Here is a 19,036-nt window from a genome sequence, read left to right as displayed (position 1 = left end):
AGTGTTTGCTGAATATGGTTTGACATCTGATTGCATACGGAGGTGGTCTGGGATGCCTTCATCCAGACTGGAAATGTCCCAACCAGCACTGGCATGTACAAAAGACTGCCCCGTTAGCTGGCGTGATCTGCTGTAGTCTGCCATTAAAAAAAAAGTGTGGTTTTGTCCATATCTATGAAAAATACTGTTTTTAAAAGATTTTCTAAATGTCTAGTATTAGCTCAGAAAAGAATCCTTCAGCTTCCAAATGACTCTTGATTTGTTCCCATTTTGGCGTATTCACGTCTATTAAATTGCAATAAAAGTAGAAATAAATAGAGCTCCCAACAGTGTTGATTCCAGCAACTAAAACTTTCACTAAAAATGTCTGTTGACTACTTTTTCCCATGAGGACAAGACTAAGACTAGCTAAAATGTAAATATGTGAAAAATACTGTTATTGTTATCATTATCATGGCTAATTTTTGTTATATTGTATTTAAGAATTCTATGCACATTCTTATTTCTTACTTCTATTTTATATTGCTAATTACTAGTCCCCATTGAGCTGCTGTAATAACCAAATTTTCCTTGATAAAGGATCATAAAAGGTTTATCTTATGTTAAAACAGATCTGTGGTGATCAAAGTAAGTTTCGTTTTCAGCAATGAGACTAAAACAAGACTAGAATGTTAGAACTAGACTGTTGGGCATTTAAAGTCAGTATTTCACCACTATGCATTCAGGGGTATGTCAACATTTTAATCTTAGTGTTTTAAATCAATAAAAGTATTGAGTGAGTCCCAACATTCTATCACCTACACACACGATCTCAGTCGACTCCCAAGCCCTTCAGCTCCGACCCAGTCCCTCCCACAGACTTCATTTTGGCTTTAACCCTTCAAGCCCCAACATATTTGTCTCGCCTGAACTTACCATCTTAAAGCTTGTAAAATGAGAAAGCTGTTCTGCACTGCAAGCTCTAATCATCCTTTTACAGGGTGATCTGGGCTTTATAAATATGTATACTGCAGTAATGTCACTTGAACGTTTAAAAAGTTATGGGTCTATAAAGACAAAACAGAAATTAAAACTCAATAAATGTTACATGACACACAGTAAACTATAATGACTAACACTTTTTTGCACAATTTTGTTCACTCGTCTTTTGGGCCAGAAAGTAAAAAGAAAAAAATTTCAGTGCCAAAAATCTTTTGCAAATATTCACATATTTTCAAAAAAAGTCATTGCACTTCTTTGTATTGGCCTGTGTGTTTTTCGTCGACTAAAACTATGACCAAAAATGTTCGTCGACACTCGACAGCCTTTTTTTCCATGAAAAAAACAGACTGAGACGAACAAAAATAGATCTGGGATGACTAAAAGTGACAAAACTAAGTTTAGTTTTGTCAAGATGACCAAAACTAGACTAAAATGTAATGTAGTTTTCATCGGACATTTATAATCCGTGGTATTTCTCCACTTTGGGTAAATCTGTCAAAAAAACAATGTATCTGTATCTCTTCTGTCTCTCAGCTGTAGAAAGCAGGGACCCCAGGTTGAGCAGAGTGCAGAGAACACATTACCATGATTTGGTACCAGATTTAGGCAAGAAAATAGGTGCTTGGACTAAAAGGAAAAACTAAATTGTGGGGACTTTTTATGGACTAAAATTAGACTGAAGTGTTTTTTAGTCAAGATCAAAAATGGATTAAAAAAAGACATTCAATATCAGCGTTACTGGTGTGAATTTCATCTTTAAAAAACACAGAAAGTCACCCAAGTTCCAGGCTCACAAGAAAACATTCTGTAAAAGCCACAAAGGTGTGGATAGCATCATTAGAACAGCAAAAACAAATGGCTTCCAGAAAAAAAAAATAGTGAGCGGCTACAGTTTATTGTTCAAAAGCTATCTGACTTTTACAGTTCCTAGTCTTGGCCCCCACTCTCTACCCAGGTTTCTAGTGTTTCTTAGGCCATCTTATCATAATAAAGGCAAAAAAGACCAAAGCATAACCTTTAAAAAATTATTTACCTTTAAAATACCCGTCTCTTCTTGTCATGTAAGACAGTGTTGGTCTCAGAGTATTAAAAACAAGACAAATTATTCAACCATCCAAAAACTGAGTACAAGGAGGTGGTTTAGAGCACAAAGGCAGGTTTTAATGGCAAGTTTGAAGAAAAATCAGGTAAGTTTTGCAACAATAATGACTCCATAGTGTTGTTGTAATGTCAGTGTGGTTGACTTTGTATCCATATTCCCTAAAGAAATATTCCTGGAGAGCGTAAACCACCTTATAGTGCCATCCCCTTCAGCTTTATCCCCCACCCTCTTGTCACTGAGCTACTTCTCCTCTCTCTCCTCTTAGATGAGCTCAGATCATAAATATAACCTCTCAGAACACACACAAACAGAGAGACAGCGGCCTGGACAAGCACAACAAACAACAGATTAACCCAAAGAAAGGGATTACCCATCAACTGGGAGGCTGGGAGACGAGGTCCGACTTGTTTTGTCTTAGGGATTTTGAACAGACATCATCCCTGTCGCAGACAATCCAGCTCCAGTTACATCGACTGGGAAGCTCATCACTCTCACAGACACCCGGAGGGACGCAGACAAGGCAGAAGGCATTATGGGGCCGTGTTAACAGGAGGGAGGCTTCACACTCTGGGCCATGTGGAGGGAGTTAGAGGCCTGCATAGTTTCTGTAGCTCAGCAGGTTCAGAGACATGATACTCAGCAAGTTTACATGCAGGTAGAATAAGGCTGAATAATTGTTTAAGTCCAGCTAAAAGAGGACGTTTAAAACCACGTTAACATGTTAGTCCAGCTGTAATCATGCTAAATCAGATCTATCAAAATCCCACTAAAACACCCAGATAATGTGACTCTTGTATGTATCAGACCCAAACTAGACGGAGCATTCTGAGCATGCTCCCCTACATCCTCAGGTATCTGGGTAAAAGCTGACCTTTGCTTTAGAGTTGGAATAGTAGGAAATTTTCTGACAGGTACACAATAATTAGAATAAGATCACAAAGGAATGTGGTAGAGCTGTGCATCTTTACTGGTCTCAACAATCATTAATTACAGCTATCATGCAAACAAGTTGATTTGATTTCACAACACATCACAAGTCATCCAAGTGGGTTGCATCCTTGGTTTTCTATACAATCTAAATCTTTACTTGCTCATTCAGACTTCCTGCACCGATGCTCAAACCATTCTTCTCTCATTCGCTATGACTTTTCTCTTCAAAATGTAAAATGTGCAAAATGTATCTTTGCACTTGGATTTTTTAAAGACCCAATCAACAGCAAATAGTAACAGCATGGACCAATCATGTTTGCTCTGCTGGTTGTTGCTATGCTGTTCTCCATGAGACGTTTGCTTTGGTCTCACTAAAGGCCCATTTATGCTCAACGTTAAATATGGATCTGGATACGGACGGAGCCTTCTATCTGTGCTCCGCGTTCCTTTCATCCGTATTTCTGCATGTTTCAATAAAGCTTACAGATACGGGCCAAACGGAGCAGTACCACTGGAAACCATGGGGGCAGTGTTGCTGTCACTACCCGATACGTAGCTCTAATGAGACACGAAGAGGAAATAATAATGGCGGGACTTTTTAAGGAAAAAGTGTGCGAGATGGTTAGAAATGGTGCCTCCGTTTTTGTTTTTTATGCAAGAGGTACATTATCGATACCTCCTCCACAGTCGCCATGTTTGTTTTTGAGTTTGCTGTTGTCATAAACTTTTGACTCTGGCCCCCGGTGGATGTATTGGTTAACATCCATGCCAACGTAAAGGACGCGTAGAAGTATGAGAGCAGTGACGGTAACATCGTTTGAAAAGGACGGATTGTTTTTCGTATGTAAAGGGAGTATAAATGGGCCTTAAGAGAGTCCCAACATTCTATCACATACAAATCATCATCAAACTTTAACAGTAATTACAAAAAATTAGTAAGAGAGCAAAAAAAAAAAATGGAATCCATCATAAATAGCTAAATATTCTGTCTACTTTTTAAAGCCAAAATGAAGTCTGTTGGAGGAAGTGAGTTGGGCTTCTAGGGCTTGGAAGTTGACTGAGATGAGTGTGTGTATGTGATAGAATGTTGGGACTCTAGTGAGATCAAAGCAGCACGGCAACAGCAAGCAGAGCAAACATGATTGGTCGATTCTGTACTTGTTTTCTATTGGTTGGTTCGTCAAAGAAAAGAAAAAGCATGCAGTAAAAGTTACATGCAAGCATAGAGATAAGTAAGAGACTGGAAGTTTCATTTACATGCAGAATCAACCTGAAAGAAAGCAGAATGGCTAGAGCACTAGCAAGCCACTTAAAATTTTAAGAGCAAGCAGACATTTAGAGCGCCAACTTAGTAAATCTAAGCACAAATGCAGGTTTTCATGGAAAGTCTGACGAAAATACAGGTCCAAAATAGATGACGCCCAAGTTTAATTTCTTTACAGATCTTCTGTTGTAGCCTGAATTCCAACATCCTTTCAGCTATGATCATTTTCACTCGTGTTGTTCCTGTATGTAGATAAGTAACTGATAAGTATCCCAGTCATCCCCAGCTCAGAAACAGAAACCATCCTGTCATTGTCTTCCTAACATTCATTAGGTACCAGTGAGACCTCAGTGTATTCGGTGAAGGACTTCTTTAGTACTCAGCGCCTCTGCCGCAGGCTGTGCTCCTCTCATGAGAGCAAACAGATCCCACAATGATGTCAGTGCCGCCGTTGTGGTCACACGGTACAATACACTGACAACCGCCATTCACACAGGAGACTTTTTCACTTTGAATCTAAAAAAAAACTACGATGCGAGTGTGAGAAAATGAGAGGATGTGTGTCCATTGAGAGGTGCGTGAGTGACAGCGAGGTTCATCCCCAGCGCCTGCCTTTCTAAGCGCTGCTGTGGGCAGGGCCATCTCCGCTGACAGTGGATGGGATGTGGCAGGGGGCTCGGGGATTAAGAGGCTTTGAGCCCGGACCCAGAGTGGCTCTTTCTCCTGGTGACAGAGCGAGGTGACGGGCCGTCAGCGCACGGGGGACAGGCAGACAGCCAGCCAGAGACATCTGCATTCATTCAGGACAGCGGCTTATCCGCGCACAAAAAGCACGCCCTCTCGAAACGCCCTCCGTCCACGCTCTCACACTCTGTCTGCTACACACATGCACGAGAGTTTGGGAACACAAAATACAACACACTGACACACAACCCATGGTTCTGTGATTGACCCCTGTGAGAGTTCACGGTCTGTAAAACGTAAGAAAAAACAGCAAAGGTGGGATGCCCTCTCTATCCAGAATCTGTGGGTGTTTGATTCTTGATGTTTCGACTGTGTAACAAACACACCGCCAGATCAGTCCACAAACATAGACATACATGAGTCAGATCTGCATCTTTCAATGTAAACATACCATAAACATTAATGGAAAAGCAGCATAACTGTAAGAGATGAGAATCTTCCAGTATTTGAATCTGGGGGTCACAACTAGATCCGGAATCAACCCAATTCATCACACATTCCCTATTTCTTTTAAGGTGGTTATTCCAGCATCTACGCCAGTCTGCTGTGCTCTCAGGAGCTCTATGTTTTTCACCAGCTAATGACAATAATCTAAACACATAAAGTTAAACCTGAAACATAGAAGGCAATAATTTGTGCTTTAACTGTCAAATACCTTGCTACAAAGAGATGCTTCTATATAGAAGTGATCAGGCCTGGACTGATGTTTTTATCATGTAAACTTAAAAGAAGATTGGACATTGTAAGTTAAAGCTGTTATTGGCTTCTTACAGTAGGTGGTGCTACAGCAAAACATGAAATTAATGTTTGATTATCTAGAGGAGCAGACCCTGATTGTGTATGTGAGATTCAAAGCAAATCAGATGTTTCTTATGAGTGTTGCACCAACTTCCTGTGAAAATGGCGAGATATTGAAATGCTTGCTATGAGCATTGAAGAATTCTTCAATGAAACATGTCAGTGTTGTGGACAGATATTGAGGACTTCTGTTTGTAATCTGAGCTTGATAGCTTCAGTAAACAGAATGAACAAATGGCGTTTGTGTCACTTCCTGTTGCCAGTAGCGGAGTGCTATGATGAGATAAAGGCATGAGGGCGTCTTCAGAGTCAGACTGTTGTCTTGCCACAAAATTTTGAAGAACACAGAGTAATCCATCCAAAAGTTATTACAAGTTAAAGTCAGTTAGCACCATAAAAAGGCCCTTATTTTGAAACTAACATGAAGCTGGTTGCAATTTTGATATGGGTCCAAGAGGCTTTTTGCAGGTGTCATGATGACTCATAAAAAGACCAAAGATTATAATCCTAAATTGAATGGTGTACTGGGGCAGACAGTTTCAAGTGATGTAGAAGAAAAAAAATCAGAATTCAAACATCAGGGCCAGATTGTGGCCCCACCCTATGGTGGAAACTCAAGCTTTTTATAACTTAAGACCTCTGACTTGTCTAGAATAAGCAAAAAAAAAAAAACTTGAGCAAATCAGATCAAGTACCTCGGACTAGTTCGTTAAAAGGTGAAACCTGTAAAATGTTAAAAAAAAAAAAAATGAGGGTTGAGTCGTCTGTGAAATTTGGTGAGTTTTAGGGTATGTTAAGGCCTCAAAATTAGCAATTTATTTCCTGGAATAAGGCAAAAGAAGATGAATTCTTTTAGGGTCCTCGCTCTAAGGTCGGTGCTCAGGCCCTGAACATAAAACCTTTGGCGATGCTAACTTTCAAATGGATGTGTCAGTGTTTTTCATGGTTAGAAGACTGTTAAAACAACATTTTATGTTATGTCTAATACATGCTTAGATGAATTTAATGAATAACTAAAAAAAGGGGCTCTTTAAGTTTTTGAGAGCTGTTGTTGACCCAGATGGACTCGAGGTGTATTCACCAGTTACCATGGTCACTTGTTAAACCATAACACTTTTCTTTGACAATGATAGATCCTGTTGTTTTTATTGTCCATGTCAGTCAGCAGTTGTTGGCTGTTGTTCTCCTTATTTTTACTCCAGATGCATGTATGATGGGAACTCAGGTATGAACCGTTCTTGGTATAGGCTACATTACTTTAGCACATTTATGATGTTTCAGACTGGCAGCATCACAGCTTTCAAAAAACCTCTCTAAAAGTGACTTGTTTCGTTGTAAAGCCAAATTAAGCGTGGAAATATTCAGACTGAAAGCACTCAAACAAAAGGAGTTTCTTTAAAGAAACCAGGAAGTCAACCACTCAACCAGGCTTTGAACAAAAGTTTAGAGAACAACTTTATGAGACAGACATATTTTGCCTCGTGGCCTTCATCAGAGTCATCAAGAAACAGACTGAAAACATTGAGGACATACACTATATGGACAAAAATATTTGGCCACACCTGCAATTTTTTATTTTGGGTGTTTCAATCAGACCTTTTGCCACAGGTGTATGAAATCAAGGATCCATCCATGCAGTCTCCAGTTGCACACATTTGTGATTGTAAATGGGTTGTTCTTTAGTGACTTCGAGCGTGGTACTGTGATGGATGCCACTGTTCCAATAAGACAGTTTGGGAAAATGCATCCCTGCTGGATATTTCACAGTGAACCTTAAGTGGAAAGTGGAAGCGTTTAGGAACAACAGCAACTCAGCCATGCAGCAGAAGACCACGTAAAATCACAGAACAGGGTCGAGACTGCTAAGATGCATGGAGCATAAAAGTTGCCAACACTACTGATTCCATTGCTGAATAGTTCTTAACTTCCACTTCCAGTTCTCTGTTTGGCAGTCAGACTGGCAAGTCTGGGTTTGGAGGATGCCAGGAGAGCGTTACCTGTCTGACTGCATGGTGCCAGCTGTTAAGTTTGGTGGAGGGATAATGGTATGGGGCTGTTTTTCAGGGTTTGGTCTAGGCCCCTTATCTCCAGTGAAGGCCAGTCTTAATGCTCAAGCAGACCAGGACAATGCTATGCTTCCAACTTTGTGGAATCAGTTTGGGGAAGGCCCTTTTCTATTCCAACATGACTGTGCCCCAGAGCACAAAGCCATGACTATAAAAGACATGATTTGATGTGGAACAACTTGACTGGCCCGCAAAGAACCCTGACCTCAACCTGTTTGTAGACAACAGCTGCTTTTATGTGTGAGGGATCATTTATCTGTACTTCTATTTATTTTATTTTTCATGGTCATGGATAATCTCAAATTAAATAGCATAAACACACTAACTGTGCAGAATCATTATGAGTAAAAAGTTTTCAGTCCTCATTAGAATGATGGTCTGGTCCATCCTGTCATCTGCCTCCATCCTCCCATCCTCTCAGGATGAGGAGGTTGAGGAGACAGGTCCTGCCCAGCCATCTAATCCTCTACTCCCATTCAGCATCCCTGCTAATCTCCTCCAGCATCTCCCCACCGCCTCCACCTCCACCTCTGCCTCTCACTCAAGAGGTGCACAAAGGCCCTAAGCGCCCCTGTCCCGCCCCACTCACCATCCCAACCCCTCTCGCACCCCTAACCTGCTCCGCCCATCGCTCCTACAGCAGGAGGCACCCAGCTTTCTAAGCACAAGACCCATAATCCCGTGGGGCTGCGAGTTTGGGCTGACCCAAAGGCTCATTGAGTGGTGGATAACTCTCTCCCTGATTCTAGCCCTCTGTCTTATTGTTGCTGCTGCTGAGAAGAGGACGCACACAAATGGAGTTTGAATTTCAATGTGCCTAACGACTCAGAGAGAGAGACAGCAGAATATGGACTAGTGGGCATCCAGGCGTTAAAGAGCGTTTGCAGCCAAGGCATGAAGAAATAAATGCTAAAGCTGCACAGGCTGCCTCATTTTAATCTGCACTTAAAGATGGAATTTAACTTTTTGCTGTTCATGCTTTTTAGCTTTTGTTATGATCGTTATTTCAGGGCCGGATAAATACCAACTTATCCTTTATTTCTCGGTTAATGTTTAAAATATTTAGTGCAGGTTACTAGATGCTAGACTTTGTTTTTAAAATGCTTTAATATTTACATTTAGCATTAATGATCCATTATGGTTATTTAGACACCCACTTTAGTCCGTACGTCCATACTCCTCATTAGAAATCCATCTCAGTGACCTGATATCAGAACTCACCGTCCCTCCTCTTATTTAAACAACAGCCCATACATCATCTCTGTGGCTTGGTAGCTCAATATCCCTACATACTGTGTGCAGTGAAGCTGCTGCTGATAAGAATGAATGGGGACCAATTAGCCATGAGCTACGAGCGGTGCCTCTTTAACAGCTTTTCTTCCTCATTTTTTTGTAAACATGCTTTTAAAGGACAAGATGGAAAACTACTTAGTAGCTAAATCTGGTTAGACTGAAATGACAACTAAGGATTTGGAATGGCCTGCATGCAAGAGGCAAGGATGGAATGTTTTATAAGCTCTAAAGGATGACATCATCTTTCTAAAGCCTACTAAAAGATGATGTCATCAAAGACAGAGGACGGAATGTTCTATTTTTAAAGGATGAGATCCCCTTGTGAAAGTCTATTAAAAGATGATGTCATCAAAGTCAGAGGACGGAATGTTCTATTTTTAAAGGATGAGATCACCTTGTTAAAGTTTATTAAAACATGACGTCATCAAAGGCAGAGGAGGGAATGTTCTATTTTTAAAGGATGATATCACCTTGTTAAAATCTATTAGAGGATGACATCAAAGGCAGAGGAAAGAATGTTCTATCAGCTTTAAAGGGTGACATCACCTTGTAAAGTCTATTACAGGATGACATCATCAAAGGCAGAGGACGGAATGTTATTTTTAAAGGACGACAACACTGCCTTTTTAGCAACATTTCTCCCTCATTTTGTCATAAAGAAATTATTAAAGGACACACCAAAAAAACGAATCAGCAGATAAATCTTGTGTACTGGTTAGACTGAAATGATAACTGAGATTAGCCCACATGCAAAAGAGAAGGAAGGAATAATTTATCAACAAAGGATAACATCATTTTTGTAAAAGCTACTAGAGGATGATATCATTAAAGGCAGAGGATGGAATGTTTTACAAGCTTAAAGGATTACATCATCAAAGACAGAGGAAGGAATGTTGGTGAAGCTGGGAACATTGGAACTGTTTCACTCCGTTTTTGGGGGCCATAGTTGCCAAAATAAGGAAAGTTGACACAAGGGGAAGACCATTGGTCTTAACTCGTTAGTAGAGAGCTAAGAGGCTTACACTCCCTTTTTAACCGCTTTTCTCCCTCATTTTGTCAAATACAAAGGGTTGAATGTTAGAGAAGCTGGGGACGTTGGGGGCTGTTTCCCTCCATTTTTGTTAAATAGTAGGCCGTAGTTGCCATCAAAGGACAGTCAACATAAGGGGAAGGTTTGTGTTTTAATGATTGCTGAAATTTTTTGTAACTCATTAGCCATGAGCTAAGAGAATAGGCCGTGCCTTTTTAACAGCTTTTTGCCCTCATGTTATCATGAACATGCTTTCAATGTGGTATACTGCTTAGTAGATAAATCTGTTAGATGGTAGTTAGATTGAAATGACAACTCAATGTAAGGCAACAACTTACAAGCAGGGATGGGAATCAAGAACATGCTCCAGTTTAAAACTGGCTGCAGTTGGTTCAATCCACTGACATCATTTACATTCAGTATTAAAGGGATACTTCAACATTTTGGCACATTCGCCCATTGCATAATTCCTATAGTCTTAGTAACAGGTTTGTTTCCTTTAGATGTCGGTGAAAGCTGTTTCTAGATCTGGGGGGACCGATATACCAGCTGCACAGCTAACGCTATGGAAGCAGATGGAATTTTTTGCTTTCCCTCATCAAACTCATCAAATACACAATCCAACAACTCCAAAACACTCTCGTGGACAAGTTGTGACCTGTACATTCACCACGCTATGAAATAATCATGGAACATTACGAGACGGAGATGTTTTAAAGTTAAATACAAAGCCGGAACTACGCTCCAGACATGGCTGCTGCACTGTGTCACTCCGCACAGTGGTTTACTCAAGAAATAGTTCTAGTATTTGCTTCATGTGTCGTAATGTTACATAATTATACGTTATTATTTCATAGTGTGGTGAATGTGCAGGTCACAACTTGTCCACGAGAGTGTTTGTGAGTTGTTGGATTGTGTATTTGATGAGTTTGATGAGGGAAAGCAAAAAATTCCATCTGCTTCCATAGCGTTAGCTGTGCAGCTGGTTTAACGGTCCCCCAGATCTAGAAACAGCTTGCACTGACAACTGAAGGAAACAAACCTACTAGTATTAGCAAGGAATTATGGAAGAGGGCGAATTTGCCAAAATGTTGAAGAATCCCTTTAATGATTCTCTTGTCAATGCCTTACTTCCAAGTGCCTTGAAAACACAGCCCCGCTAGAGGCAGTGAAGAAAGAAAGAACAAACAAAAGAGCATCAAAAGTTGAGGAAGCAAATATGGTGTAAAGTCACAAAAACAGGCTAAAGCTGTCAAAAGTTTGGCTTCATTTCTCAAAAAAAATGACGCAGACGTTGACGTGCAATGTCTGTCAACAGTGATTTTATACAATGCATGTGTCAACTTCTTTGCACAGGAACTGTTAATTCTGTACAAGATTTGAATTAATTTTGATATTTCCAGAGATCTGGGATCCATATACTAGTTTTATATTTATTTTATCTATTTTTGAAAATTAGCAGTAGCATCGTATTCTGATTCAAGTTCAGAGATTAAAGTTTCAGAGAGCAGTTTGTTTTAACTGAAACAATTCCAACAAAACATTGAGTTTTTGTATATTTTAGCATGTTTTTCGCCCCAACACTTGATGTTCAACATTTTTAGTCATCAAAACTGTTTATTAAAGCCAGTAATAAAAGTGTGCTGGTCACTGACTCTCGCTGAAGGTGGCATACATCCTGTTCAGAGAGAAAAAGACTCAAAATAACATGAGTTTAAAACTGTGAAAATCTATAAATCTACTAACCTGACACGCCAGATGGATTTGTTTCACACATCCAATCAGAGCAACAAAACACGTTACATAACCGTTACCGAGGTGCGCTAACGTGAACCATGGCGACTGTAGTCATGTCAGTACACCACCTTTGTCGTTTCTGAAAAGGAAACAACTCACTGCTGTTCTTTGTTCTTCTTCTAATGAAGAAATGTCGTCAATCCACGCTAATGTCTTCCGCCATATTGCTTACATCACGATCCCACCAAGCCTCAAAGTACTGCCACTCGTCCCTGATTGGTTCTGTTGCTTTCTAACCAGGCCCAAACTGTTCAGATGAGGCTCTGCAAGATGGATTCACCAGTGAGAAACACGGAAACGGGTGAATCCATCTGCTTTGCAAGGTTATAAATCTACTTTTTCCAAAGAGAAAATTCCCAGCAAGAAATTGATAAAGGAATGGATACAAAAATTGAATCGATAATAGCATCAATATCAATTCCCATCCTTACTTACAAGGGACTTGTGATGTGTCGTTCACGAGCGAGCTGGTTCAAAGAGGCGGCATCTTTTTATGAACAACAGGATTTACTTCCTGTTTGAGAGACAGTTTCTTTTTATTCCATTTTTGATGCTGTTTTAGATATTAAAAGGTAAAACGGAACCAAATGAAAAGATGTTTGGAAGCCAGGAGACTGGTTCTTATAACTGAGTAGAGACAAACAACACAGATCTCTAAAAAGAGCTGCAACTCCCACCTGAGGGAGGCAAATTTACAACCCTGCTTTTTATTTACTGGAGGAATACTGCAGGTCACTTCACTTGGTGGGGTGGGCTTTAACCAAACCAGTTCAGGTAAAGACATCCCAGACCACCTCTGCATACAGGCTGAGCTGATAACAAACTGTTTTCAGTACACACTGAGATGCATCCACTTTAATTATGAAGGATTTCCACTTGGTATCTGAATATCCACAATGGGTTAAAATCCCTTTTGAGAATTCTGTCAAACTTTTCATCTTTTTTTTACTCAGAACAAGGTGAAACTTAAAAACATAAACTTCTGAAACTCACTTGATAATTGTTCTGTCATCTCACAAACACAGATGCATGCAGGCACACGGACACACACTGGCGAGCAGAAGAGCGTCAGCGCCGTCAGCACTCCGCTCTGCATACGCCAGCATAGGTGAGCATCTCAGGCTGACAGAGCCGTGCTCGCTGCCTCTCTACCTCTTATTTACCGAAGCTATCTTTCCCATAAGTCACCATTCCTGTATTCATAAAGCATCACGGGCGCCATAACTCACTCTCCCCCTTTATGAATAAAGCCCCCAAATTTATGGTGATGGCGCCGAGGAGCGCTGGCCTCCCTGGTGACAAACTTCCCCCAGTCTGTCACCACTGGCCAGGGCCGCTCAGGGCCCTCCATCAAACGCTCCAGATGGGAGCGCTCCACTTTAGCATTCCCCAGTCGGTGACATCACCTCGCCGCGGCGTGCAGAATTGATGATGAAAGCAAACATATCTATCTTAACTCACATTTACCAAATCAATTTTATTTTTACAGACCCTGCACAGGCTTATTGGCATATTGACGGTTTGCAGGCGGGAGGAGGAGGGGGGGTGCGGGATGGTAAATGGGTGGGCATGGGAGAAAGGGGGGGTCGGGAGGGCTTAATGGCGTTTACCATATTTAATGCAGAGGGATGTCATCACTGAATATCCATTCTGAATAATGTGGCATTTCATCATAAATTCTTTACAACTTATTTACTTAATGGAAAGAGTTATGGCTCGCTGTCAGCTCGGTAATTAAACACTGTGATACAGTGCTGCCTCGCCGGGATCCCATCTTTCCCCCCGTCCCCCCACCCGCCTGCCCCAGACGCACCACACATGCACGCTCACATCCCTGCTCCTCAGCTTTTTAAATACATATTATTATTCAAGCCCCCCATAAATTACCGCCGGATTAAAATTCATGAAACCTCTTTTTCCTTTATTTCCTTCCCTGGGAAAAAGAATAACCAGAGAGCACGTTTAACCGGCTGTAAATCTCCTCTAGAGGGAAAAAGTCTTTTTATTAAGATATTGTGTTATGAAAATGGGCTCAAATGAAGAGTTTTTCCCCTCACTTCAATTAAGGAGACATTTATATATTGGGTCTCACCCAGCAGTTGATAAAGTGGGAGAAGTCGTATCCCGGAGAAAAGTAGTTCAGAGTGAAATAAGACATTTATTCTGCTTCGGTTTGAGCCAAAACCACTGAGTCAGAGCTGATGGGCTGCGTAATCTGCCATGATCCAAACCCATGGAGCAACAGGCCAAATCCAAAACTATTTATATGAGCCGAATGTTGGTCAGTGTCTTTAATGGCCAACCAGGTTTTATTTTGAAATGAAGAATCAGAAAATCAAGAAACAAAGCAGTTTCCTGAATACTGTTGAAAAGGTGCTTCGTTTTTTCACGTTTTTTCTCTTAACAAAGGAAGATAAAAGAACAGAGCACTAGTGATGTAACATTCTTTTTTCCATTTGTGTGACCTCGAGCAGATGCTGTGAAAAACAGAATGTTACATCACAAGTGTTCTATTCTTTGAGATTTCATTGTTGATCTAAAATAAGACGAATGATAATATGAAAAATGAGGAATTATTTTTCCTGAAGATTTTTTTTTGGGCTTTTATTTTGAAGGACAGCTGAAGAAAGACAGAAATATGGCGAGAGAGACTGGGGGGACAGCATGCACCAAACAGAGACCAGGAATCTCTGGGATCACATGACTAATGCTTAGAAGACCACAGTCTCTGTATGTGAGCACCAACCCTACCCACCAAGCCAAACCAGCACCCAACATTTTTCCTTTCGTTTTTTGGAAAACAAAGACAGAGGAACTGAAAATCGAAAAACGAGAAAAAGAAACCAAAAACAACAGATGAAAAACAGTTTGTATATCAGTATTATTTTTCTTGATTTTCAGCTTTTGAACTGCCTAAAGTCACCAGGGTCAGTGTTTATGTGTATTTTTTTTGGAAAAGCGAATTTTATTTTGAAATGAAAAATCCAAAATCAACACACAACGTTGTCTCCAAATGACGACTGCAACGGTGGTTTGTTTTTCCTCTCTTTATTTTTCATATCTGAATCAGAGAAAGGAAGATAAAAGAATGGAATACTGGTAATGTAACATTCTTTTCCCCCATTTGTGTGACCTAGCGCGGGTGTTGTGAGAAACACAATGTTACATCATCAGTGTTACATTCTTTGGTCTTCCTGTAATTGATCCTGAACATAAAAATGATCGAATGAAAAACAGAAAGAAAACGAAAAACAGCGGTGGTTTTTCGTTTTCTCTTCCTTGACCTCAAAACAAAACAGTTTTCATTTTCTTTTCTTATTTCGTAAAATGAAAAACCGATTCTTCCTGGTTCTTGATAAAAATGTAATTTTTTGCTTTCTTGTTTGTTAAATGGTAATCGAGAAACTGTTAGTTTCATGATTTTTTGATTTTTTCATTTCAACATAAAAGTCTTTTGGGTGAAAAAATACATATACACTGACCCTGCACCCTTTCACACAGTTCAATATTGAAAAACAAGAAACAGATAACCAAAAAAAAAAAAAAAAAAGTTTTTATTTATTTTCCAGTTTTTGTTTTGTGTCTCATTTTTAAATTTTTTTTGTAAGACATAAATAAGGGGGGGGGGGGGGGGTAAAATAATTTTACATCATCACTGTTCCATTCTTTGATCTTTTATATTTACATTAAAAAAAAATGGTGTAAAGCATTTTTTCTTGATTCTTTTATTTTGGAAAAACAAATAAAAGAGAAACAGAAAAAAGGAAAAAAACTAACAAACAATAGAAAATGAGAACAGCCTCTATTTTTGTTTTATTTTAGTTTTGAACTGCTAGAAGTTCGCAGGATCAGTGCATGTGTGTATTTTTCAGCCAACAGATTTTTATTTTGAAATGTAAAATCCAAAATCCAGAAACAAGCAGTTTCCCCAGTTACCAACTGTTTTTTGTTTTTCCTTTCATGTTTCGTTGCTCTTCATCTTATCATGTTTATGCTCAGGATCAAAGAAAAGAAGATCAAAGCACAGAACACTGGTGATGTAGCATTCTTTTTTCACAACACCTGCACCAGGTTACACAAATGTGTGAAAAAAAGAATGTTACATCCTCAGTGTTCTTTCTTAGGTTTTTCTCTTTTAGTCCAAACATAAAAACAATGTGGTGAATAGTGAACCGTTTTTGATTTCTTTTTATTTTATTCTTTTGATGGGAAAAAAAGAAAAACAGAAAATGAAAAACAAGACAGAAAAGACTGAGAATTAAAAATTGTGTTTTTCTTTCTGTTTCTTGATTCTCAATTTGATGTCAAACTTCCTGAAAGCACTCAGGGCAGTCTTTTCTCTAATTTTGCTTTCTTGTTTATATAAGGTAGTATTAGCTTGTTTCTTGATGTTAAATTTCTTATTTCAAAATAAAAGACTATTTAGTCCTTAAACACACAGACCAGTGTTAATACTCTGCCAACACATTCTCAGTAAACATGCAGCATTAAGATGAACTCCTCATGGCTGAAAAGATCAAATATGATAAAGACTCTTGTAATTAATCCTGTTTTTATTTACTTTCACTACATGATTGCATGGTCAGCGATTCCTGATGAGCTTTCCTCCATCTGACAAAGGGACAAAAGCTGGAATATAAAGGGATAAATCCTCACATCCAAATTAGCAGATCTATTTCTGGAGGCTAAATGAAGCGGATACTCCGCCAGCCTCTTATTCCTGCCTCATAAAACCAAACTAGCCTGACACTGACTGAGACCACAGCTAACCTTTGACATTGTCCCGTGACCCTGCCTTCGATTTTTTGTGCCGGCTGACCAATATGTGATTTGCCAACGGCCGCAGTGGGTCCCTAACCAGGATGAAAAGGGGATTTATGGCTTTTCATTTTAATTGAGTTAAGAGCAAAACCTCGACTGCCTTCTCTCCGATGGCTGTGAGCTAACATTACATCACTGGGCAACAAACAGCAACAACAGCCCTGTGGTCACTGGGCTAAATGTGTGCATGACGCCACTGGAGGAAATAAAACCAGGACTGATGTGAATGCTAAAGGGTATATTAGCCATGGGAAACCCCCCTTTGTCAGAGAGTGTGCTACTACTGTTGGAGAATTTCTTCACACGTAAGCATGAGCCAAAGTTTGAGCAAGCAGAGAAAAATCCACCCACTGCTGTGGTTTAACATGAAATCAGTACAGAAAAGAGTGCAGAAAAGGTTTACTCAGGATATTCAGAGCGTTTATGAAACATCACTGTGACGATGACTTCTGCATATGCAGTACATCCTTTAAACTGTTAATCCTGAATTATCAGCATAAAGTACTTTTCATAATCAATTTTACGTTTAGTTAATGTGATCATTAAAACCTTTAACCCAGTAAAATCCAGTTTCTGTTTACATAATTTACAATGTAGATCATTAAGAGAGCATACTGAATAATTAGCCAAAATGCCCGTCTCTGCCTTGGGTGCTTGTAAAATTTCTCCTGGGTTTGGACAGTGGGGACCCTTTCAGGCAGCAGGATCAATTTTATTGGAATATTATAATCAGGAGAATGCAGTAGAGCTTGTATTTTTACTTCAAGGACTCAGTTTTTCAGAGGTGGGATCAGCGTTCAGTGAAGAAATCCCTAACCCTTTACTATTTACTTCTAAAGAATCAAACACCATCCAGATCAGATGACAAGGTACTGACCCAAACGCATTTGCAAGATCTAAAAACACTATGTGTTAATACCTGTTCTTGACATTAACTGCCTGATTCTGGTGCCAACTCGTGCTCATGTGTTCTATGAACCCTGCAAAACCATGGATCTCTACTTTCTGCATTGTTGTGTCAATTAATCTATTAGTTTCTAAATGACTAGATTACCTCTGTGCCATGATATTAAACAGAACCTTCCCCTACACATTTAGGAGTGAGATGGTAAGAAACTGGCTCAAAGCAGAGGACTCCTTCTCCTTGGGAATCAGGATCCCCACTGCTTTACACCAGGCTCTTAGGATACTGTGACCATAGAGTATGGTAGAGCTTCTGATGGAAGTTCAGCGAGTACTTTAAACACTAGATATGTGTGCCCTACAGGACGGATCAGTGTTCAGTGAAGAATTCCCTAACCCCCCATTATTTGCCTGGAAAGAAATCAAACATTACCCAAACTGAGAACTGAACCAAAAATACGTTTGCAAGATCTAAAAACAATACTATGTGTAAATCCCAATTCTCTACATTATCAGCCAGAGTCTGGTGCCAAATTATGTTTAAGTGTTCCATGAACCCTGCAAACCCTGGGATCCCTGCTGCTGCCTTGCTGTGTCTACTAATCCAGTGGTTTCAAACCTGGGGTCCAGGGACCCCTATGGGGGGGCGCTGAGGATTTAAAAGGGGCACTAGGGTCTGTCTGCTCTGAGGTTGAGGCAAACAGCCTTAACACTGCCTGATGAAGGTCTAGTACCGAAACCTTTCCACTGCTCTGAGGTAGTTAAAATAAAGGTCAATCAAACTTACTAAAATCATGATAAAACAATGAATAGCTCATTTAAAAGTATTGGAGGCGTTGATTTTGTCTGCTATGTTGGTTGGACTTTATCATGGTTTGAATCAGAACTTTCTAGCGATGTATGGTGCGATACTTAAATACAGCAGTTTGGTAAATAATTTTGATGGATGAATGTTAGTTTCCATTGAGTTTAAGAAAAAAATAGCAAATTAGTAGTGAAGAGTTTGATTAACAGTGCCCAGCTCTGAAATGGAGGTACAGACTCCACAAAGCAACCATTACTGATCAAGAATGAACCTTAAAACTCTTCAGTATTTCTTTTCGATGTTCCTACCTCCCAGCCTTGTGTGGGGTCCCTCAGATGAGGCCTGTGCTCTCCTTCATATGGTCCAAAGCGCTCTCCAACATTTACCCTCCTTTTGCTCCAGATGCCAAAGCCTCCACCCGGAATAGCTGACTCTCGCAGTTCAAAGTCCAGGGGAACGCTCGGATCTTCCCGGGAGAAGAAGACACTGGGATGTCGGAAAG

The 19,036-nt window shown here is 40.0% G+C and overlaps 1 protein-coding gene across 12 annotated transcripts in view; it reads right to left on the bottom strand.

Annotated features, from left to right (window-relative positions):
* Window positions 1-19,036, bottom strand: part of mecom (MDS1 and EVI1 complex locus) — a 354,218-nt gene that overhangs the window by 210,351 nt on the left and 124,831 nt on the right. For all 12 annotated transcript variants that reach the window (XM_041803416.1, XM_041803375.1, XM_041803393.1 and 9 more), the window contains exon 2: window positions 18,843-19,036. This exon is cut by the window's right edge and continues 153 nt beyond it. In XM_041803416.1, the coding sequence (XP_041659350.1) occupies window positions 18,843-19,036 (194 nt within the window). The remainder of the gene's footprint in view (window positions 1-18,842) is intronic.

This window comes from Cheilinus undulatus, linkage group 2 (assembly GCF_018320785.1).
Source record: "Cheilinus undulatus linkage group 2, ASM1832078v1, whole genome shotgun sequence".
NCBI classification, from domain to species: domain Eukaryota; kingdom Metazoa; phylum Chordata; class Actinopteri; order Labriformes; family Labridae; genus Cheilinus; species Cheilinus undulatus.
The sequence above is the reverse complement of the archived record's forward strand: the minus strand, read 5'-3'. Positions and strand labels throughout refer to the sequence as shown.